We start from the raw sequence: 24,521 nt of genomic DNA, 5'->3' as shown, positions 1-24,521 counted from the left end.
TAACATATAGAAGCCATCCACAAATCACTGGTGTAAGAAAGCATCATTTCAGGGCCTCCAGACTATTCCATCTAGAGCTGAAATATTACACGATGGATTAAACCCAGGCAGGGGATCTTCCCTATCCACCACCGATATTTAAGCTCGGATTGAAAGCCGTGTTTCTGTGGCTCTTTAGCGTAGCTCTGTGGCTGCCTCTGATACACGGGCCAATGCACCGAGGAGCATTTTAAAAATGTTTAAAACAATGCAGTAAAAAGGATATATCCACCAATGACAATAGGAACCTTTGCACCACCTTTCTTAAACACTAAACTCTCAAGCCAACACACAAAAGTATTCTCAACGTACACTTCAGATTGCACAAACACCAAACAGATTTGAAAAACAAAATAATAATAATTCGCCAAGAATTATAAAACATTCCTTCTGGGGACATTTTATAATAATTGTATGAAAACTAACACACTTTACCCCTTTACAGGAACATCCAAATATTAATATCAATCACAATTCCAGTAAAACTCCAGCAACGGCAGATACTAACCTCGTACATTAGAGGTTTGAGGTAGGTGTGGTCGGGAAGGACAACTGCCCAGTGACAGTAGCGGGAGAGTGTCCAGCAGGTGATGGAGCGAACCAGAGCCTTCTTATCTTGTAGACAGTTTATTAGGTAAGGGATGAGCTCAGGAAGGTGCTGGGTCATACCATTCATGCAACCTTCTGCAATTGCTCCTAGAGCAAGGATCCCTAAAAAAAAAAAAATTATATATATCTTAAACATCACATTATGTTTTAAATCTCTAGATCTACTTCAAGGCTGCTTCGATTGTGATATAAAACCATACAAATAATTAATAATGTTAATACGCAACTTCAAACCTACTACCTACCTACCCAAACCTATTTTTTCAAATGTTACAGTGTGTAGCTCCAGTATGCCCTCTGCCACTCCCGTAAACCTCAAAAATGTGTTCCGTGATCTATAAACCAATTCCCATGTGTCCTGGAAGTTTGTTTACTTTGTAATCTAAACACAAAGGTGGACAGTCCTGCCTTAGAGCACTAAACACACATACTCCGCTGCTATTTCTGCTCTACCAACGTGTTGTGTATCTGTTACTTGCTCTGACAAGATCAATGTCCCTATGGCCCAGTCTCTGACCAGGCCTCCTGGCAAGTACAAATGTATTGAGCATTACCCTACCATATTTTAGTGGATCTTGAACATTAGAAATAAAATAAAACATTGCTAAGGAATACATTCCAACATTATACAATTGAATATTACAAGGAAATCTATTATTTGCAATTATAGTTTTGCATAAATTTACAGGGATGCATCATCTCCAATGAAACTCTTAATGGATGGCAGTAATCTGAGTGTCTTACAAGTTATCAGAAACATAACCATACTGTATAGTATAAGCCTGGATTGTACCTGGATGGAATTCTAAGTTTTTCTACTCCCCAAGCCCGTCCCGGGGATAGGCTCGACTTGTCAGAGCTTGGTCCAACAGGCTGTTGCTTGTAGTGGCCTGCAGAGCCACATATCCACCACAGCCTGGTTGGTCCAGCACTTTTTGAAGAAGTCTATCCAGTGTTCTCTTGAAGGTGTCCACGGTTGTCCCGGCAATATTTCTTATGCTCGCCGGGAGGATGTTGAACAACAAGGGGCCGGTCGGCCGAGCGGACAGCACGCTGGACATGTGATCCTGTGGTCCCGGGTTTGATCCCGGGCGCCGGCGAGAAACAATGGGCAGAGTTTCTTTCACCCTATGCCTCTGTTACCTAGCAGTAAACAGGTACCTGGGAGTTAGTCAGTTGTCACGGGCTGCTTCCTGGGGGTGGAGGCCTGGTCGAGGACCAGGCCGCGGGGACACTAAAGCCCCAAAATCAACTCAAGATAACTCAAGATATATAACCGTGGACCTCTGATGTTTATACAGTGTTCTCTGATTGTGCCTATGGCACCGCTGCTCTTCACTGGTTCTATTTTGCATTTTCTTCCATATCGTTCACTCCAGTACGTTGTTATTTTACTGTGTTAATTTGGGACCTGGCCCTCCAGTATTTTCTACGTGTACTGTATATTATTTTATCTCTCTCTCTCTCATCACCTTTCTAAGGAGTACGTTTGCAAAGCTTTGATATGATCCCAATAGTTTAGGTTCTCTATTGCGTCTGTGTGCTGTATATGTTCTCTGTATTCCCTCCATTTCAGCACTCCCTCCTGCTCTGAAGGGGGAAGTGAGTATCACGCACTATTCAAGCCGAGACAGCACAAGTGATTTGAATAGTATAATCACTGTGATGGGATCCCTACAATTGAAGGTTACCTTAATGCATCCTATCATTAGGATAGGATACAAATCACACAAAGTTCCCAAGACAAAAAAGAAACTATGCCACTTTGTGGTGTACTCTTACTTGTACAGTTTGCCAGTTGATCAGTCAAAAATGAATGAGTTGGATCAGGGAATAGTATTGTGTTGTCAGTTCTGACATCTGGTGATCAGTCCAGTGACTTAAAGGGCTATTCAGCAGTTAGCTAGAGTACTGGAACCTCAATTTTTTTTCCTAGTTGCATTTTAGGCAGGATTAAATAGCCTACAATCTCCCTAGAGCAGCAGTATCCAGCAGTCACAATTTGTAAAGTACTGTTCCCCTGCTGCTTTAGAACAGACTGACACGCACCCCCCAACTGCTAAATTCTAACCAGAAACCAATAAGATCTTGCCTAAAGTCACTAAGGAGGATAGTTCAAAAAGCAAACCATAACAGTACTGCATTACATCAGTACTTGCTAAATTGGCAGCAAACAATTTTAACTTAAAATTATATTAAGACCCCAAATCCACAAACTTAACAATAAAGGCGTTAACATTTTGGTTCCTCCCGGGCCATTATAAAGTTGAATAATAATGGTCAGGGGGACCAAAATGGCATTAATTCCATTTTGTTCGTGTTTGTTGGTTGTGTTTTATTTTCAAGTGTGTTATCGATACTTATTTTCCAAATTATAAAGTGACTAATCCCCTCACATGCCTATTCTTACCTCATCTCTTTTTATGAGGAACTAGTAGCCCTCTGCATGCCTGGATTACTTCAAAGTTTGAAAAGCAAAATATGCCATCTTTTCCAAAGACTCCTCTTTGCTTTGGTCTTATTCTACATCGCTGTATTAACTTTGTCTTCCAGTCAACCAACATTTTCTAGACCTACCTGATTCACGAATTTCCCACTCCTGGTGAAAGAGCGTCTCCTTTAGAATAGGCAGGATGACTGGTAGCATTTCTTCCCGGAACACATTGGCCAGGACGTCTAGGGCAGCGGCGGAACACTAATGGAACAAAAAGATAAAATCAATTTAAATTATACACAACTCTCAGGCATGACTAACATCAGACTACTGTAACACTATAAATGTTATATTTAATATTTCACTGAAAATAGTAGCGTCAGTTCACGCAGGATGCTGACGGCACCAGGTTGTCGGTCTTTGACATAAAGACGTCACACCTTCATTATTGTTGTTGGTGTTAACATGTCCGGCAAGGTCAGGTGACCCTCTACCTTGTGCCAAGCTATTAATTGCAGACAGATGGCTGCACAGCGCACACAGCATGCACACGTCACTCACATTGTGCGCACGGCGGGCACGCGTTGCTCGCACGGCGGGCACGCGTTGCACGCACAGTGCACACAGCATGCACACATTACTCATACAGTGCACAAAGCATGCACACACATTATTCGCAGAGTAATGTGAGTAATACTGATTTATTTATATGTTGATTTTTTTTATATGCACAAAACTCTTGCTTAAATATTGTCTAAACAAGCAGAAACACTTACTGTATTAATCACTAAAACAAGGTACAAAAGACTTGAAGCAAACGGTAAATAAAAAAAAAAAAAAAAGATCGTTTATAATGTTCAAATTCATGTGTACTCAAAACTGGGTTGGAAACGTATATGAAATTTAGGACACACCCCTCTATAATAATCCTTAAAATTACTTGACATTGCTGTACTATATTTCATTAAATACATTTTTGAAGAAAACGTTACGATTTTAACCTTAAAACTCTATTCAACATATTTCCAAAATTTCAAGATGTTCATTACAAAAAAAATTCCATATTTTTTGGTCCTTCATATAATATAAAACTTAATATACAGCTTCCAAACAAGCAAAATAAAATTATGCCTCATCGACTTAGTCCCAAGCGGCTTTTTTATTTATAAATTAAACAACACTATAGTAACAGTAATTACCATAAAGCTCCATTCTTCACCTCTACTGAACACTGTCATGCATAATACATCATAATTTGTAAGGCTAAGGAGTCATATCCCAAGATAGTTTAACCTTCTTGACTATTTGTTAAACTATGAGTGTACTGTATTCTTTTACCTTTCTTAAATTCCAGTCTGAGAGAGAGGAATCATCATCTAATCCATCGTCAGACTCGTCATCTGGGAATTCTTCTCCGCTACCCCCATTTTCCATGGGTTCATGTCGGATAGTGTGACGGGACTTGTGAAAACGGGGTTTAATGTCTTCACTTCGATCTGGCACGCTTTCATCTTCCTCCACGTCTCCCTGAGAAGACAAATTTTGAGAAACTTCAAAACCCTCGATTTTCATTTAAAGGAAGCTATTTTAAACAAAACAAAATATTTCAAGATATAAATGAGAATTCCAAACTCCTTTACATCTACAGGCGATGAGTCACAATAACATGGCTAAAATAAGTTGACCAGACCACACACAAGAAGGTGAAGGGACGACGACGTTTCGGTCCGTCCTGCACCATTCTCGTCGACTTGAGAATGATCCAGGACGGACCAAAATGTCGTCGTCCCTTCACCTTCTAGTGTGTGGTCTGGTCAACTCCTTTCATCTAACAATTTCATTAACCCTACACTACTAACCTTCAAGAGAATGATGTCTATTTCAGAGTACTTCATGCCCCGCACTAGAATGGGTATTAACTTGGGTAGGTGAGGCTTGAGAGCTTCTTTACAAATTGGGTGTTCCGCTAACGAGAGCCAAAACTCGCAGGCTTCCAGTGCCACGTTTTCATCAGGGTCCTGCAACACAAAATACTGGCCTTTTAGCGTCACATTCTAAGAGATAATGCTACAGTATGTGAGAGTACACGTTTCTCGAATTCCAGAAAATACCCAACAAATTTTAAGATATAAGGAGAAAAAATATAATTGTCATAACCAGCTATTTATAACAATCACAAATCACAGTCCATTTAAAGTAAATAAATTAAGTTGAGCTTTTCATAATTTCTTTCCTCTACAAATAGATTACTGCACATGATTTGCTCCACAAGTAAATTTGGAAATATTCCTTAATCTTTCTTCTTTAACTTTCTAGAAACTTTCTAGTTTCTTGCCCAAAAAGCTGTGCATATTAGTAGCTTTAGGCATATACTAACTCTTATCTAAAAATCCAACATTCTGCTTGTAACTCAATGTATAGAGTTTACTGTACTTTCACCAAAATAAACTACCCAATTGCTCTGGGTGTACATCTTGGCCACATACCTGTGTTCGTATCATCATGTATTCTATAATGTTATGCATATGAGGAATGAGGGAGGAAATATGAGCGTCCAGGAGCATGACGAGGGCACGACACACGTTCTTGCGCACATCTGGGTCGTCGTCCATGGCCAAGTGAAACAAATTCTGCAATGACGATAAGAGTCAAGTTAAAACAACATACGCAAACCAATAAAACCATCGGTGGAACATCACATGTATATACATTTCCACACACAAATCTCATTTTCTCGCCCCGTTACAATTTTCAAATTTTTCCCAAACCCCCGTTAAGTTTACAATGAAAGAACAGGAAAGTCTAAAACTGTAAAAAACAAATTTCTGTACAAAAAAAAACACAATATGGCAGTATTGACAATAACTTGGTCAGGTTTAAGACTGTGTACTGCCAAGTTATAATTTACTAGGACGGGTAAAAGACCTGTGAATGGAAAATTACATTACAAAATTTGTCTAGTGAAAAGTATAGTTATTTTGTTTCCAAGAGTTACTGTAGTTAGTTTGCTTATTCCCCGCCCCCACTCCCCCCGACTTTCAGAAATACATATTACTGTGCAAACCCGTCACAGAATATAGATTAAATTAAAATTCTTAAAAAAAAAATTGCATATAGTATACAAATTAATAGTGATTAATCAATGATACGGTCATATAATAAATATTTATACATTATCTTAATGTTATATTTATATTACAGTATGTTATATGTAGATTTATTTATATTTATCCTAATGTTTGTAATTCATAAAAATATTAAACTTGCAACACTAAAGTTTATAATAAAATAAACCATACTTCAACTTTCAGGATATTCCTTACTTCAACCTCTTTCATAACTTTGTTTCCTTCAACTTGGGGCATTTTGCTTCCTACAACTTCACTGAGAACTTGTGCCATGGCCATAATACACCGGTTTGCTCAAGCCAAGTACACCTTATCACAAGCTGTATATTCCTATCTGGGCATTTAATGACCTTGAGAGTTAAAGGTCTGATGTTTGGTGTCAGCTGTGATCCCAATGTGTACACACCACACTACAAGTGTACCACAGCGATGGCATCTGATGAATACTTGAAGCGTGCCACTTGTCTGCCAATATTACTCATCAGAGCAACGCATATTACAGATGAACCTATTATATGTACATGTGTCTAGCCAGTAATAATGTCCGTTACAGAGCTTCAACACACTACAAGCCACCGCTGCACTTTGAACGAGGATCAGGCAATACGAGGTGTAGGCACGAAGGCTGACCTGCTGCTACTGGTACAGCTCACTCAAATATTCCTGGTACTGGGGAAGGTGAAAGCACCACACTCATGATGTTGACACACACTCACCCACCAGACATGTTGAGACAAGCACAAACCACCATAACAACTCTATCAACCCAAATAAACTCGATATTAAAATTCAGATCTAATCAAACACTTTTATAAAACATAATGAGAATGTTGCAAATGCATAAAGTAAAGATATTAGGAGTATGCCAACCAAGCAAGAACTCGAACATGTTTCCAACACGCTTGAACTCCCTCTACGAGCAGCACAGTTACAGTGGCTGACTGAGGCGTGATTTCTCAACACTGATTACCCAAGGGCCTCCCACTTTGTATTCCCATCAATGCATCATTAACACGTCAGATAGGATAATTACTCAACATGTATTAACAAGTAACCAGCACAAGTTATGCTATTTAAATACTGTATAGTGAACAGGATATATTACAAATTATCAAAAGAAGCATGTAAGTGAAATTTATAGAATGTTGACTTTTTTATATATAAATGTTGACACACACTTACTGATATCTAGTTATACACATACATTAGTTAAAACAAAATCTTTTGCAAATATATATATCTAAATTATATTGCTCCAACCTATTTCTTTTAATAAAGGAATTTTTTTAGCTTCCTCTGTGTATACATTCGCCTAGTTGCATTCACAATGGACGAGTCGCAGCTCTTGGGTCCCACTTCTCAATGCCTTTCGACTGGCAAACAAGTTCCAGAGCCTGTTGGGCTTTGTTAGATCTACAGTGCATGGAGTCTGCCTCAGTACAAGAGTCTGAATGACTTTGTTCACATTAAAAGGCACTTCTTACATTAGCCAACCTTCCATATGTAGGTATATGCATGTACTCACTCGCCTAGACGTGCTTGCGGGGGGTTGAGGCTCGGCTCTTTGGTCCCGCCTCACAACCGTCAATCACCCCATTTACAGACTCCCGAGCCCATTGGTTCTTGTTTAGTATTAGGTTTAGTGATGAAATCACTTGTCAGTAATATAACTTTTCTAAGTTATCCCAAGATGTTTCTCATACCAGAGGCTTTATTAAAGAGGAATTTAACATAAATGTTCAACCACTGAACCATATTGTTTTATATATTTTTTGTTAAATAATCAATTAATATTATTTTCAACAGATTGCTATTAGAATTATTACCATGAATTAGGTCATGTGTTGAAATTTTGGAGAACCTCCACATTATTAACCGTCACGATAATGTTTGACCCCCCCCCCCCCCCCGGCTCCTGGAGTTAACCCTTTCATTGCACCATAATATAGCAGTGTAAGGCATCTAATAGACTGCTGCTGGGATATTATGACCTCTATAAAGCAGAAAGAAGGCAGAATGGGAGGGAAGAAGGGGGGTAAGAGGCAAAATGGGAGGGGAGGAGGGGGTAAGAGGCAGGATGAGAGGGGGAGGGGGTAAGAGGCACAATGGAAGAGAGGAGGGGGGAGGAGAGGCACAATGGAAGAGAGGAGGGGGGGGGAGAGGCACAATGGAAGAGAGGAGGGGGGGGGAGAGGCACAATGGAAGAGAGGAGGGGGGGGGAGAGGCACAATGGAAGAGAGGAGGGGGGGGAGAGGCACAATGGAAGAGGAGGGGGGGGAGGCACAATGGAAGAGAGGAGGGGGGAGGAGAGGCACAATGGAAGAGAGGAGGGGGGGGGAGAGGCACAATGGAAGAGAGGAGGGGGGGGGAGAGGCACAATGGAAGAGAGGAGGGGGGGGGGAGAGGCACAATGGAAGAGAGGAGGGGGGGGAGAGGCACAATGGAAGAGGAGGGGGGGGAGGCACAATGGAAGAGAGGAGGGGGGGGGAGAGGCACAATGGAAGAGAGGAGGGGGGGGAGAGGCACAATGGAAGAGAGGAGGGGGGGGGAGAGGCACAATGGAAGAGAGGAGGGGGGGGAGAGGCACAATGGAAGAGAGGAGGGGGGGGAGGCACAATGGAAGAGAGGAGGGGGGGAGGCACAATGGAAGAGGAGGGGGGGAGGCACAATGGAAGAGAGGAGGGGGGGGAGGCACAATGGAAGAGAGGAGGGGGGGGGGGAGGCACAATGGAAGAGAGGAGGGGGGAAGAGGCACAATGGAAGAGAGGAGGGGGGGAGAGGCACAATGGAAGAGAGGAGGGGGGGGAGAGGCACAATGGAAGAGAGGAGGGGGGGGAGAGGCACAATGGAAGAGAGGAGGGGGGGAGGAGAGGCACAATGGAAGAGAGGAGGGGGGGGGAGGGGGAGAGGCACAATGGAAGAGAGGAGGGGGGGAGGGGGAGAGGCACAATGGAAGAGAGGAGGGGGGAGGGGGAGAGGCACAATGGAAGAGAGGAGGGGGGGGGAGGGGGAGAGGCACAATGGAAGAGAGGAGGGGGGGGGGAGGGGGAGAGGCACAATGGAAGAGAGGAGGGGGGGGAGGGGGAGAGGCACAATGGAAGAGAGGAGGGGGGGAGGGGGAGAGGCACAATAGAAGAGAGGAGGGGAGGGGGAGAGGCACAATGGAAGAGTGTGGAGAGAATGGAAGTAAGGAGTGGGAGGGGAGGAAGTAGGAAGTAACGGCATAAGAGGCACGTGCAGGAGGCATGAAAGAGGAACAGGAGGCTCATGGAAGGGCTAACACACCTACAAAACTGAACTATATTAAATGTAGCTCCAGCCACAATATCTGCAGCAAAATATACTCTAAATATCATGAGAGAAGAGATAAGGAGGAGGAGGAGGAGCTTATAATCACACTAAAGTGCTGCTCAACCAATACTAAGTCTCTTATCTTAAGAGGCTCTGGCTAGCATCTTCCAAGACGCACATCACAGTCATGTTTGTCATGGTTAAATAGGTTTAAATTAGAGAATATTGTTATTTGTATTCTTTCAGTGACAATATAATAATTACTTGTGCCTTATTCCCTCCCATGCAGGATAAATTCAACATGTAAACATTTATATATCAAACTGATGACCATTTGTTGCAACACTGGGTAACAGGTTTCTGCCGCCCAGCTGGGATTTATTTTTGATTTGTTTTATTTATATATTCAACTTTGTATTATGTCCAAACCACAATCTTCAACAACTTTTGGGCTAAATGGTCTTAATTTGTAAAATTGTAGAGGGTTGAGTGACACTGGGAAGGAGACAAGTGTATCAAAAGTGACATGTTTAGGAGGGGGGGGTCATCAGACATCTGGCAGGTGTTGGCAGCCAGCCAGCCAGCACCGTGCTTAGTGGCGTACACATCACTCCCTACCTCCCTCCCTTTAACTCCCGGCAACCACTCCCTCCCTCCCTTTTTCCCTCCCTTTAACTCCCGGCAACCACTCCCTCCCTCCCTTTTTCCCTCTAACTCCCGGCAACCACTCCCTCCCTCCCTGGTACTGCCTACCTGTCACTAACTACAGGCAACCACTCCCTCCCTCCCTCCCTTTAACTACAGGCAACCACTCCCTCCCTCCCTGCAACTTCCTACCTGTCACTGACTACAGGCAACCACTCCCTCCCTCCCTGGTACTGCCTACCTGTCACTGACTACAGGCAACCACTCCCTCCCTCCCTGGTACAGCCTACCTGTCACTGACTACAGACAACCACTCCCTCCCTCCCTGGTACTGCCTACCTGTCACTGACTACAGGCAACCACTCCCTCCCTCCCTGGTACTGCCTACCTGTCACTGACTACAGGCAACCACTCCCTCCCTCCCTCCCTGGTACAGCCTACCTGTCACTGACTACAGACAACCACTCCCTCCCTCCCTGGTACTGCCTACCTGTCACTGACTACAGGCAACCACTCCCTCCCTCCCTGGTACTGCCTACCTGTCACTGACTACAGGCAACCACTCCCTCCCTCCCTCCCTCCCTGGTACAGCCTACCTGTCACTGACTACAGGCAACCACTCCCTCCCTCCCTCCCTGGTACAGCCTACCTGTCACTGACTACAGACAACCACTCCCTCCCTCCCTCCCTGGTACTGCCTACCTGTCACTGACTACAGGCAACCACTCCCTCCCTCCCTCCCTGGTACTGCCTACCTGTCACTGACTACAGGCAACCACTCCCTCCCTCCCTCCCTGGTACTGCCTACCTGTCACTGACTACAGGCAACCACTCCCTCCCTCCCTGGTACTGCCTACCTGTCACTGACTACAGACAACCACTCCCTCCCTCCCTCCCTGGTACTGCCTACCTGTCACTGACTACAGGCAACCACTCCCTCCCTCCCTGGTACTGCCTACCTGTCACTGACTACAGACAACCACTCCCTCCCTCCATCCCTGGTACTGCCTACCTGTCACTGACTACAGGCAACCACTCCCTCCCTCCCTGGTACTGCCTACCTGTCACTGACTACAAGCAACCACTCCCTCCCTCCCTGGTACTGCCTACCTGTCACTGACTACAGGCAACCACTCCCTCCCTCCCTCCCTGGTACTGCCTACCTGTCACTGACTACAGGCAACCACACACTCCCTCCCTGGTACTGCCTACCTGTCACTGACTACAAGCAACCACTCCCTCCCTCCCTGGTACTGCCTACCTGTCACTGACTACAGGCAACCACACACTCCCTCCCTGGTACTGCCTACCTGTCACTGACTACAGGCAACCACACACTCCCTCCCTGGTACTGCCTACCTGTCACTGACTACAGACAACCACTCCCTCCCTCCCTGGTACTGCCTACCTGTCACTGACTACAAGCAACCACACACTCCCTCCCTGGTACTGCCTACCTGTCACTGACTACAGGCAACCACACACTCCCTCCCTGGTACTGCCTACCTGTCACTGACTACAGACAACCACTCCCTCCCTCCCTGGTACTGCCTACCTGTCACTGACTACAGACAACCACTCCCTCCCTCCCTGGTACTGCCTACCTGTCACTGACTACAGGCAACCACTCCCTCCCTCCCTCCCTGGTACTGCCTACCTGTCACTGACTACAGGCAACCACACACTCCCTCCCTGGTACTGCCTACCTGTCACTGACTACAGACAACCACTCCCTCCCTCCCTGGTACTGCCTACCTGTTACTGACTACAGGCAACCACTCCCTCCCTCCCTCCCTGGTACAGCCTACCTATCACTGACTACAGGCAACCACACACTCCCTCCCTGGTACTGCCTACCTGTCACTGACTACAGACAACCACACACTCCCTCCCTGGTACTTCCTACCTGTCACTGACTACAGGCAACCACTCCCTCCCTGGTACTTCCTACCTGTGAATACTTCATAGTAATCTTCTTGCCCGCCACACTTCATAGGAGTAATTCGCTGTGTTTTAACATATGGCTTCCACAACTTTTCAGTGTATTCCATGTTTACCCCTTGGTTGTGTAAACGATTATTTCCTTATATTTCTTAGACTGGTTTGTTTCCAGTCACACTTCTATCCTCTAGTCTTATTTTCTTTAAATTTAAAGAGGTTCTCCTTTTCTCCACCTTGTCTCTGGTGGGAGCAGTTGTTGGAGTGGGCAGTGGTGGTGGTTGTTGGAGTAGGTGTTGGCCAGCAGTTTTGGAGTGGGGTGCCATTCCACAAGACCCAGAACTACTGAGATTGTGACAAGTTCTCACTCAACCAGCAGATTACAGAACCAACTTGGAATGAACACACACTAGATCTGATGTTCACAATCAATCAATGATGAATTAATCAGACATTATAATTTCATACTACATACTCAGGTCATAAACTTGTTGAAGTGCAAACTAACATTAATAATGGTAGTAGGTCCTAGGGGACCAACAAGCGAGAAGGGGTATTCAACCAATTAAATTTCGAAAGCGAGAGGATCGACTAGGAAACAGACCTTGCAAACATTCAATGGGAGTCAGTCGTAAGTGACAAAACTTCCACACACAAATAGCTCAACTGATAGCTGAAGCATACAAGATCTGCTTGAAGCATGTGAAGCCTGTAAGGAGGGTCAGAAAGAGGACCACTCAAGGTGAACGCAGTCTACTGTACAAAGGAAAAAAAATCACGGAAAAGCTTTAACACATGACTATCACAGGAAAGGAAAAATCTTAACAGGGAGATCGAAGTAGAGCAAACATCGAAGCAATCATACTCGTCTGAGGAAATGAAATTGGAATAGAAAACTATACATAAAAAAAAATACAAAATATTTTTTCATATGCAAAATCAAAAACCTCCACCAGTATTGGACCTTTAATTACAACTGAAGGTACGTACACAGAGGGCAACCAAGAAATTAATGGAATTCTATGACGCCAGTATGAGCACACCAATGAACAACATGAAAGAAGATCTAGACAGCTTCTTTATGAATGACATCCAAGAACAGATAACATAACGGATATTAACACAAACTCAGAAAATTCCGAAAAAGAAATTGACAACATGCCGATGCACTCAGTCCCTGGTCCTGACTCGTGGAATTCAATACTCAAAGAAATGTATAGTAGCAGTAGCATGAGCATTCAGTGTAATATGAAGAAAGAGCCTGGATACAGGGAAGATATCACCAGCACTTAAATCTGCAGATATAGCTCTGCTATTCAAAGGAGGTAGTAAAGCTTTGGCCAAAAATTATGGACCAGTTGCACTATCACACAGTTTTTGAAAGTGTGATTAGGAATCAAATTTCTAGTTTGATTGAAAATAATGAACTGAACAACCCAGGACAACATGGATTTAGAGCAGGAAGATCCTGTCTGTCACAGTTACTCAATCACTGACAAAATCTCAGAAGTCTTAGAAAAAAAGCAGAATGGAGACATTTGATAATGTAACAATTGACTTGATAATGGTCCAGGACAGACCGAAATGTCGTCGTCTCCATCTTCAAGTGCGTGGTTTGGTCAACAGAATGGAGATGTTGAATACACATACTTTGCAAAGGGATTCGACAAATGTGACCATGGAGTGATACAGTAACCCATAAAATGAGATCAAAATGAATAACGGGTAAAGTGGGGTTTTGATTTTCAACTTTGTCAAACAGAATGCAGTGATGATCAATCAAATAAGAACAGGCCCAATTGCAGTAAAAAGCTCTGTATCCCAAGGCACAGTTCTTGCACCGCTGCTATTTCTCATTCTAATCTCGGATATAGCCAAAAATATTAGCCACAGCTTTGTGTCATTCTTTGCAGATATAAAAATCAGCTAAAAAATTTCCTCTGTAAAAGACATTAAAAAACTGCAGGCAGATATTAATACAGTCTTCGATTGGACAACTGAACATAACATGATGTTTAACGGTGACAAGTTCCAGGTACATAGGTATGGTGGAAACGAGGAATTTAAACGAAACACAGGGTACAGGACACAATCAGATGCATAGAAGGAAAACATGTAAAAGATCTGGGAATTATGTCTGACGACCTGACATTTAGTGAATACAGTATAACCGAGCAAATATAACGGCAGCCAGGAAAATGACAGAATGGACTGTGAGAACATTCAAATCCAGAGACTCAACAGCAATGCTAATACTATTTAAATCCCTGGTGCTGTCTCATCTTGAGTATTGCTCGGTACTCGCTTCCCCTTTTTAGAGCAGGAGAGCTCTCTGAATTAGAGGGAATTACAGAGAACATGTATGGCATGCATAGAAACAATAAAACATTATTGGGACTCTCTCAAAGCTCTTAAAATGAACTCTTTGGAAAGGAGACAAGAAAGGTATCAAATAATAAAGGCATGGAAGATACTGGAAGGCCAGGTCCCAAATTTGTACAGTAGAACAACAACATACTGGAGCAAAAGACACTAAAGAAAATGCAGAATAGAACTAATGAAGAGTAAAGGTGCCATAGGCACAATCAGAGAACACCATCTGATCATCAGAGGTCCACCACTGTTCAACACCCTTCCAGCAAGCATCAGAAATATTGCTGGAACAAAGGTGGCAAAATTCAAGAGGCACTTGGAAAAGATTTGCAAGAAGTGCCAGACCAACCAGACTGTAGTGGATATGTGGGCCTGCAGGCTGCTCCAAGCAACAGCCTGTTGGACCAAGTTATTACAAGTCGAGCCAGGCCTCAAGCCGGGCTCGGGTAGAACAACTACTCCCACAACCCTCTCCAACTCCCACAACCCATTGTATTCTCATGGTTGAGAATACTATGCTAAAGTGTGTTGGGGCAAGAACGCAGCCTTACATCACCCCCGTTCGTCACTGCTTTTAACTCTTCTCTTGACTGATTTATATACAAGGATAATCACCACATCTAAAATTTTAATTTTGATTATCAGCACTTCCACCGTATCATTTGTAGTGTTTAGCAGCTCAGTGTCTTACATATACAGGCTGACCCCTCACCTTGCAGCCTATGTTTCCTATCACATCTGAAAAGATTGAATTCTGATATGCATATATCACTGTTGTAATAGTCCAGTCTATGAATTTTGAGTTAAAGCTGGAAACATTGCATTTGCCTCATTTAGAAGACCAGTTACAAAGTGGACATTGTTTTGCATGTTTTGATGCCTTGTATGTTGGCAGATATCAAAGATGTTATCGTATTCTTGAAGTGCTGGTTTATCTTACTGTAATTACCCAAGTGTAGTTACAGGATGAGAGCTACACTCATGGTGTCCCGTCTTCCCAGCACTCTTTGTCGTATAACGCTTTGAAACTACTGATGGTCTTGGCCTCCACCACCATCTCACTGAACTTGTTCCAACCGTCTACGACTCAGTTCGCAAAAGAAAACTTCCTAATATCTTTGTCGGCACCTTTGTTTCCTTAGCATGAATCCGAGTCGCCTTGTTCGTGAAGTTGCTGGTTTCAACTACATCTGCTGTGTGTGCTAATATCTGTAAGGGTGCCACTGTGTGTGTACTGATCATCATTTGACCATGTTGATGGTAGAGTCTTGACATTTCTTGCCATTCTTTTCCTCTCTCACTAAGAAATCTTCCTGGTATGTATGGTTGTTGTTGTGTTCATAATGGCACGATTTTAATTTTATTAGCTTGCTTGCTTTGATATGAAATGCTCGACAATCTGTTAAACATTCCTTGTTTAGGGAATTTTTACACAATTTGGGTGGAAAAATGTGCCATATTCAGAGCAACATTTGTGTGTATTCAGGATATTCCTGCACTTACTTGGGTGTATATATTTATAATGGCAGGTTCCAGGATCATGCTTTACTGGATTATCTTGGTTTATCTACACTACACACTGTATTGGCTTTTTCATGAACGATTTAGGTAGAGATCTTACAGATTCCTGTCATTGCTTGGTCACTTCCTTAACCACTTCTAATATTTCTTTCTCTGGCCACTAGTGCATGGGGTAGCTGCATACTTCCTTGCACCTTTCTATATGCTGTGTAACTACCACCATTTTCTTTGACAAAAGCTCTTTTTTGCCTGTTCAAATTCCTTGCCTAAGTTATCAAATTCACTACAGTAACATCTAGGTTTGATTCATCTTCAACTAAATTTAATCATGTATTTTCCTCCTCCAGGACTTTTCCCTTTAGTTTCGAGTTTCTTATCCTTGCATAATTCTTTTATCTGGTCTTCAGGAGCAGACAGATTCAGGCCTATTCTATAAATTATGTAAAAGCAAATTTTAGAGGTTGAAAATGACGAACAGATTCATGAAGAATGAAAAGGTAATATGTGAAACACTAAATGAACAGTTCCAAAGAGTGCTTATGCAAAATAAACTTCTCATAGAACAAAGGAATACAAGGAGTCTCTAGAGATAAAGTGGAGAAATGCTCAAGGAGCCAAGTAGGAACAAAGTAGTTGGCCCAGATAGAGTATCACCTTGAGTTCCGAGAGAATGTACAGCAGAGCTCAGCATTCCACCTCAATTGAGTTTTCAGTCATTAGTGCACAGGATTCTCGGCAGTCATATGGAAAAAGGCTAACACAGTTCAAATCTACAAAAATGGTAGCAGGGAAGACCGGCTAAACTATAGACCTGTATTGTTGACAAGCATAGTAGTCAAAATATTAGAAAAATAATCAAAGCCAAATGAGTAGAACACCTGGAGAAAAATATGTTAACAGACAGTATGGGTTTCAATCAGAAATATCCTGTGTAACAAATCCATTTAGTTTCTATCATAGTCACAGATCTTGCAGGAAAATGATGGTTGGGTTGACCCTTATCTGGACCCAAAATGGCTTTCAATAGTCCCACATTAGAAGTTGTTCCAGAAACTGGAACATACAGGAGTGACGAGTAGACTCCTGAGATGGATGAAATTTGCGTTTACAAATTTGAGGGCAGTAATCGGAAGCAACGCATCAGACTGGACAAATGTTACTAGCCGAGTACCACAAGGTTCAGTTTTTGCACATGTTCATTGTCTATATAAATCCTCAACCAGAAAGAATACAGAATTATAAGAAAATGTTTGCTGATGATGCAATACTACTAGGGAACGCCAGAAACTAAGAAGACTGGCATGCCTTCAAGAAGACCTAGATAAAGTAAGTGTATGGAGCAACATTTGTCAAATGGAATTTAATTGGAATAAATGTCATGTTATGGAATGTGGAATAGGAGAAAATAGGCCACACACAATCTACCAATTATATGAAAAACCTTTAAAGAATTTTGATAAAGAAATATCTAGAGGTGGTTCCTAATAGAAAAACCATCACCCGAGGACTACGAAGAATATGGAGAAATTGCGAATATTAACTTGATGTATCAAAGAGAAAATCAATAGGAGCCGTGATGAACATTCAAACCTATGCGCTGGGTTCCAAGGCATGTGCTTGGGAGTATCCAGGGAATAGATTCAAATCCTCATCACAGCTCATACTGATTTTCTCACCACAAAGAATATTGTGTGAAGTGTTCGCTACACTTTTCAACTTCAGAATCACTTTTTAAGTACATGGATGATGATATATTAAAGAAATTGTTCACGATTTTGTGAGGCCAAACTTGGAATACAACATGCTTTACATATGTTGTATGATGCATTGGTGTTGTATGATGCCCTATCTCAAGATAGCACATCAATAAACTGGTAAAGGTGTAAAGACATGCAACTAAATGGCTCCCAGAACTGGAAAAAAAAAGATCTAAGAGGAGAGAGAGGTCAGAGGCATAAATATACCAAAGCTAGAAAATAGAAACAAAAAAGGCCAAGAACAATTTTGAAAATGGCAACTTCTAAGACCAAGAGAACATAGGTTCAAAATAAGGAAACAAAGCTGTTGAAAAAACATTAGAAACTTTATCATTGCAGTGGTAAACGGTTGGGACAAGTTAAGCGAGATGGGTGGTGGTGGAGGGCAAAATCCTAAGTGCAGAACATTAGTTACAAAATGTCACATGACAGTACTACTGGGCAGACAGGACACCAGACGAGTAGCTCTCATCCTGTAACTATACTGAAGTAATTACACATTATACCAGCACTCAACTCTCCCAATCACAGGAGGAAGACAAGTAACCTAAAACAATAACAATAAACAAATGTCAAACTTACTTGTAAGAAGGCATCAATGTTTTCCATGAGAGCTTGTGTTTTACTGATGATAAATTGATTTACACACGCAATAGCATGAGATCTGAAACCAACGACAAAAAAATATGATAAGTATCTATTTTCTGCCCTCGTGAAAATACTGTACATGGTACTAGACTATGCTTAGATTGTAGTAGAGAGGGAGGGGGGGGGGAGCATGGAGATGGTTGGATGGTTATAGTTGGCAAGGGTGAAGGGAAGGCCATTATCAGGAGAAAGTACCAAGCCATTATGACTACTGTATATAGCACTTGGAAGGGATCAGGATAAGGATTTGGGACAGGACAGGTAGAAGGAATGGTGCCCAACCACTTGGACGGACAGGGACTGAACACCAACCTGAATGAAGTGAGACCGTCTTTCTACCATCTAGCCCAAATGGTTGGAGGAGCAGGGGGGGGGGTGTATTTGCCTAATTGTGCTTGCTGAGGGGGGGGGGGGTTAGGTAGGTAGATACCTGCTTGATGGGGTCCTGGGAGTAACTCCCCAAACCCGGCTTGAGGCCAGGCTTGACATGGCATTGGCTCTTTGCCCCCACCCCCCCACCCCACTCTCTTGAAAGACTGACAACTGGTATACAGGTTCAGACCTACTGGCCTCTAACATATCTACATTTAAACTGTGCATAGTCTACTCTACTCCCTAGTGAATTACACAAGTTTATTATTGACACTTATCCTCTGCACTGATCACCTGTTAAACACTGGCAGCCCCATAATGCACACAAAAAACTATTCTAAAAATAGTTATATTTTGAAACTATTGCACTTGTCAGTTTTGTCTCTAACTGCATTATCAAGATGCAGTTCTACCCATTTCTTCGTAATGCTATCTGCATTTGTGTACCTAATTATTATACTACTAATTTCTACTGGGCTGCTTAGTTTCTTCCTGGGAGTTAGGTTCTCCTTTTGGGCTGGTCCCATTCCTGGTTTTCTACAAGAAGTGCCAGAGCAACTGGGCTGTGGTGGATATTTTAGCCTGCGGGCTGCTCCAAGCAACAGCCTGTTGGACCAAGCTCTTAACACTTTCGCTCAGTAATGACGCAGTATGGCTTCTAAAAATTAGTTGACGAATGTGTGGGAACAACGCAGTATGGCGTCAAAAATTAAACAATTTGGCCTGCTTTCGGCTTGGCTGTGGATGGGAAGCAGCGCGGTTTTGGACATTATATGCATATACTCTTGTAGGGAATTTTATTGGGAGCACATTGATATCAAAATGCAAGACCTAGGATGAGAATTGAGGTGACAAAGTTGAAAAGAGAACACATTTTATTGCTCTTGATGAACGATCATGGGTAACGCGCTGTCACTTTCTGTTTGCTGCGGGTGGTATGCTGGGCTTTTGGACTTTATATGTATTTAGTCCTGTAGAGAATTCTATTATGAACACATTGATACCAAATTGAAAAACCTAGGACGAGAATTGAGATGACAAAGTTGAAAAGAGTGTACACTTTTCTGTATTACCACACGTTCCTGTGGAATGCCAGGCCCACCTTGGGGTGGTCAGGTGCTCGCTCGCAGGTAACGCATGGCCTGTTTTCATCTTGTCTGCGGGTGGAGCACACAGCGGTTTTTTACATTATATGCATATACTCCTGTAGGGAATTCTATTGTGAACACATTGATCTCAAAATGAAAAACCTAGGACCAGACTTTAGGTAATCAAAGTGAAAAGAGTGTACACATTTTATTGCTCTTGACGAGTGCTCACGGGTAACGCGCACACTCTTTCTCTGTTTGGTGCGAATGGTATGCCAGGCTTTTGGACTTTAGTCCTGTAGAGAATTCAATTGTGAACACATTGATACCAAAATGAAAGACCTAGGACAAGAATCGAGATGCCAAAGTTGAAAAGAGCATACACTTTCCTGTATTGCCACGCGCGCCTGTGGTATGCCAGGTGCCACTTGGAGTGGTCAGGCACTCGCTCGCCCAAAACGCAAAAGTGTTAAAAGTCAAGGACTTGGGTAATGGTAGAACTCCCAGAACCTCATCTAGGGTGGCCTTTTTCCTTGCCAGTCTGATTGGGCCCATTATTATCCTCCTGACCAAGCCTCCCATCTTGCTCCCTGCTAACTCCATTTACTGCCTGTCTTTCCATTCCCCTGCAATTTTCCCAGCCTGTCTATATCCTCTTTCTTCCTCACATGTGTAGTAGTAGCTGAACAACACCCGGCTGTGGTTCCCCCTTCCCCTCAAACTTCTCTTCTCTGCCAGTATTTACTTCACTGAGTGACTCCTTTAGAAGGTAAGCATCATTGGTCTTTTGTCATTTATGTTGGACCTATCCAAACTTTTTTTATTTCTTGGATTGCCCAACTTGCCTGCACTTTGTCCGGGATTCCCTTCAACTCTTCTCAGTCTCCATCTTGCATGTGGCTCCCTCTGGTTCTGCCAGGTTGTTTATAATAACTGATCGCTTCCTTTCCATTTCTTGTTTAGGTCACAACCTAAGGTAAGGTTTAAGGTTAGGTCATAAATAAGGTCACGACCTTATTTGAGCTGTCATCAACTATCACTGTTGCCTTTATTATTAAAATTACAGTACCTCTCAACATTTGTCAACTACTGCAAGTCCTCGCTGGCTCCTGACCCCATCTGTCACATCTATTTTTTTTTTTTTTTAATCTTTGTGCAGTTTCTCTTATTCCATCCTTTCAATTCTATGTTCCTCTATGTAAGAAATGGGAAGATAAAACAATGAGTACAAGGAAAGGTTAAGGAAACTAACCTTTCCCTATGCTCACCGACACACTTGTTCCTGCCCTGGTTCATTAACTTCAATTAATCTCCTTCAGTCCTTATCTCCATTTCTACTCCTACTTGAATTTCATGTTCACTTTCTCTATGGTCATATTCAGATTTCAATTATCATATTTCTCTATTCAGATATCCTCTTTTACCCCATTTACTATTTCAGTAATTGTCTTATTATAAACTATCTCCAACTTTATTTTTTTCCCACCTTCGTCTCCATTACTTCTTATCCCTTTTAAACTCTTCTAAAGTCTAGCTCTATTCCTCCATAATGCCTTCATTTGTTTTATTCTCCTTTCTCATCCTGATCTCAAGGCAAGGTCCCATATTACCTGGTTGACTTCCATCAATCTTACTAGCTCTTCACTGCTGTCCATCTTCCTATTGCTTTTCCACTTCTCTCTAGTTGGCCCATCTTATTTACTCTCTTTTTCATGTTTTCTCTTGTCTCACATCTTGGTCTATGCTAAAAACTGCAAGCTGGATATTTGAAGTTAACTCTGCGGCATGACAATAAGAGAATCTCCCAACCCCCAAGACAGTGGCGTAACTGGTGCGTTGCTCCTTTTGTCCTTTCTACTGCTCTTTGTCCTTTAGGGTATTTGCTTATTCCCAGCTGTGATTTTCCCAGCAACATTGGTTATTTCTTTACATAAAAAATATGTTTACACGTATCTACTGAACTACCTATCCACTGTTTACCATTTTGAGTCACTTCTGGTTTGAATGTTCTTCTATTGTTGCTTAACTGTGATTTTTAAATCAAATATTTCCTCCACACAAAAACCTTGGAGAGTTGAGTGGGTAGCTACCTCACTTGTTTGCCCAGCCTCATCTCGGGTCTCACAGAATAAACACAAACAGATTATAATAATGAAACAAAGAGAATGAACACCCAACTGTTTTCCTTTCTCTACAAGCAGGGACAATTCTCAGTAATATATATTAAAAAAACAAGTGAATCAGGTGATTAGTCACAATAACGTGGCTAAAGTAAGTTGACCAGACCACACACTAGAAGGTGAAGGGACGACGACATTTTGGTCCGTCCTGGACCAAAACGTCGTCGTCCCTTCACCTTCTAGTGTGGGGTCTGGTCAACAAGTGTATCATTTGGAAATATGATGCTATTTATTTAAACAATTACTGTACAGCACAATTTTAACAATATAAACAATAATAATATATATTATAAACCTTTATAATAACTAACTACTCTACAGTACTCTTAAGTAATAATTAAATAAGAAATAAATGCAGAAAATACAATTCCAAATTACAAAAAATACATTAAAATAATAATTATGGTAATTACCTTATTTTCGAGGAGGAGTGTTTGAAGAATTGAAGGAACTTTGGAATTAAAGTGTCAAGAGGCCTGTCGGGGCTCTTCTCTAAAAACTCGGCACTGTCTTCACAAATTTTCTGAAGAGCGCCAAAGGCTCCCTGATAAAGAAAAAGAAAAATACTTTAAAGAGGAGGCCTGGTCGTTAAAAGAAATCCCAGGAGAGAGAGCCCTGGCTACAAGTGGAATGGAAAGCTAAGGCACATACAGAGAATTGAGAATGGTCCAGGACGGACCGAAACGTCGTCGTCCCTTCACCTTCTAGTGTGTGGTCTGGTCAACATAATTTAGCCACGTTATTGTGACTCATCGCCTGCACAAGGCACATACACCCTGTGAAACACATCTGTGACAAACACAATCTTGAAGTAAAGACAAAAACAAAGCAGCAGAATGTAAGGTTCCAGGAAAAGCCAACACCACTTTAGGTGAAACTGAGAAGCTGACGATAAGCCCAGCAGAGGCTACCTAGGCCAGGGTTGAGGGCACTAGGCAGAAGAGTGAGGGGGGGGGGGGGGGCACACTGGATGGGACCTTTAATGGCCTGGTGGTCAAGCACATCACTGTCAGGGTATTTACCCAGTTCTTTACCTAGGAGGGTGTCTAATTTCCTTAAGATAATCTCGGGACAATCCAGCCCATCCTCCTGTTTTGGTAATACTGTACTTATAGTAACGCTGAGGACCATAGTACATATACGGATGTACAATGCAATTAGAAAGTAGGAATCAGTACTATTGAATTTAGACAAACCAGAAAAGATTTTATATTTATGTTGCAAAGACAAACTAAACAAACCTAATCTTCCTAGGCCTAATATACTGTGTGTCTGCTCTACTAGGCCTAGAAAGGGGAAGGGAACTATCAGGAGAAAGTGCAAAGTCATTACGACTATATGGCACTTGGAAGTAATCAGGATTGGGATTGGGGATGGGTCGGGGAGAAGGAATGGTGCCCAACCAATTGGACAGTCGGGGATTGAACGCCGACCTGCATGAAGCGAGACCGTCGCTCTACCGTCCAGCCCAAAGGGTTAGACCTCAGTTACCTCTGAGAACTCCAAATTAATATGACCACATGTAACTAACAATCAGAATCTCTTGAAAACGTCCATCATGAACAATTCTCAGGCACGACCAAATGCCACCACTCAGTACTCATGCAGTGCTCATTCACTAATTACTAATGCAGAAGTGAGTACAGTACTAGGTCCTGAAATGAGTACTTGGGAAACCTGACAGCTGAGTGGACAGCGCCTCGGATTCGTAGTCCTGAGGTTCCGGGTTCGATCCCCGGTGGAGGCGAAAACAAATGGGCAGTTTCTTTCACCCTGATGCCCCCATTACCTAGCAGTAAATAGGTACCTGGGAGCTAGACAGCTGCTATGGGCTTCTTCCTGGGGAGGTATGTAACAAAAAGAAGGCCTGGTTGAGGACCAGGCTGCTTGGATGCTAAGCCCCGAAATCATCTCAAGATTAGCTCAAGATAGGCGAGTATTCATCCAAGTCAGAAACAGAATCATCCAACCATCTTCAATAACAAGACCAGGGGGCCTGGTCAGAGAGCGGGCCGCAGGCACGTTGTTCCCCAAAATGACCGCAGGGTAAGGTACTAGCAAGAGGCCTAATCCATAAAACACATCAGCAATAAATAGGAATATATGAATAATGGAAACTCCCGAAGGTCAACTGGTCCATACCAGGCAGCCTCCTATTCTATCCACCCTTATCTTGAGGTTATCTTGAGATGATTTCGGGGCTTAGCGTCCCTGCGGCCCGGTTCTCAACCAGACCTTTTTGTTACACATTCCCAGGAAGTAGCCCATAGCAGCTGTCTAACTCCCAGGTACCTATTTACTGCTCAAAGAACAGGGACATCAGGGGTGAAAGAAACTCTGCCCACTTGTTTCCGCCTCCACCAGGGATCGAACCCGGAACCTCAGGACTACGAATCCAAAGCGCTGTCCACTCAGGTGTCAGGCTCCACCCTAACTCATTTGTCTGTGTTTAAGCTACAGTGATCACATCTTTATTATGTTACCTTACCTACCTTGAG

At 42.7% G+C, this 24,521-nt stretch overlaps 1 protein-coding gene across 2 annotated transcripts in view; it reads right to left on the bottom strand.

Annotated features, from left to right (window-relative positions):
- Tnpo (transportin 1) overlaps positions 1-24,521 on the bottom strand; it is a 96,881-nt gene that overhangs the window by 45,796 nt on the left and 26,564 nt on the right. For both annotated transcript variants that reach the window (XR_011222173.1, XM_069301715.1), the window contains exons 5-11: positions 22,437-22,567; positions 18,318-18,399; positions 5,569-5,712; positions 4,942-5,100; positions 4,421-4,609; positions 3,226-3,343; positions 548-750 (exon numbers count right to left, since the gene is read on the bottom strand). Coding sequence is in view for 1 of the 2 variants with exons in the window: in XM_069301715.1 (XP_069157816.1) it covers positions 548-750; positions 3,226-3,343; positions 4,421-4,609; positions 4,942-5,100; positions 5,569-5,712; positions 18,318-18,399; positions 22,437-22,567 (1,026 nt within the window). In the remaining variant the exon portion in view is untranslated. The remainder of the gene's footprint in view (positions 1-547; positions 751-3,225; positions 3,344-4,420; positions 4,610-4,941; positions 5,101-5,568; positions 5,713-18,317; positions 18,400-22,436; positions 22,568-24,521) is intronic.

Source organism: Procambarus clarkii, chromosome 46 (assembly GCF_040958095.1).
Source record: "Procambarus clarkii isolate CNS0578487 chromosome 46, FALCON_Pclarkii_2.0, whole genome shotgun sequence".
NCBI lineage: Eukaryota > Metazoa > Arthropoda > Malacostraca > Decapoda > Cambaridae > Procambarus > Procambarus clarkii.
This window is presented reverse-complemented; position numbering and strand designations above follow the sequence as displayed.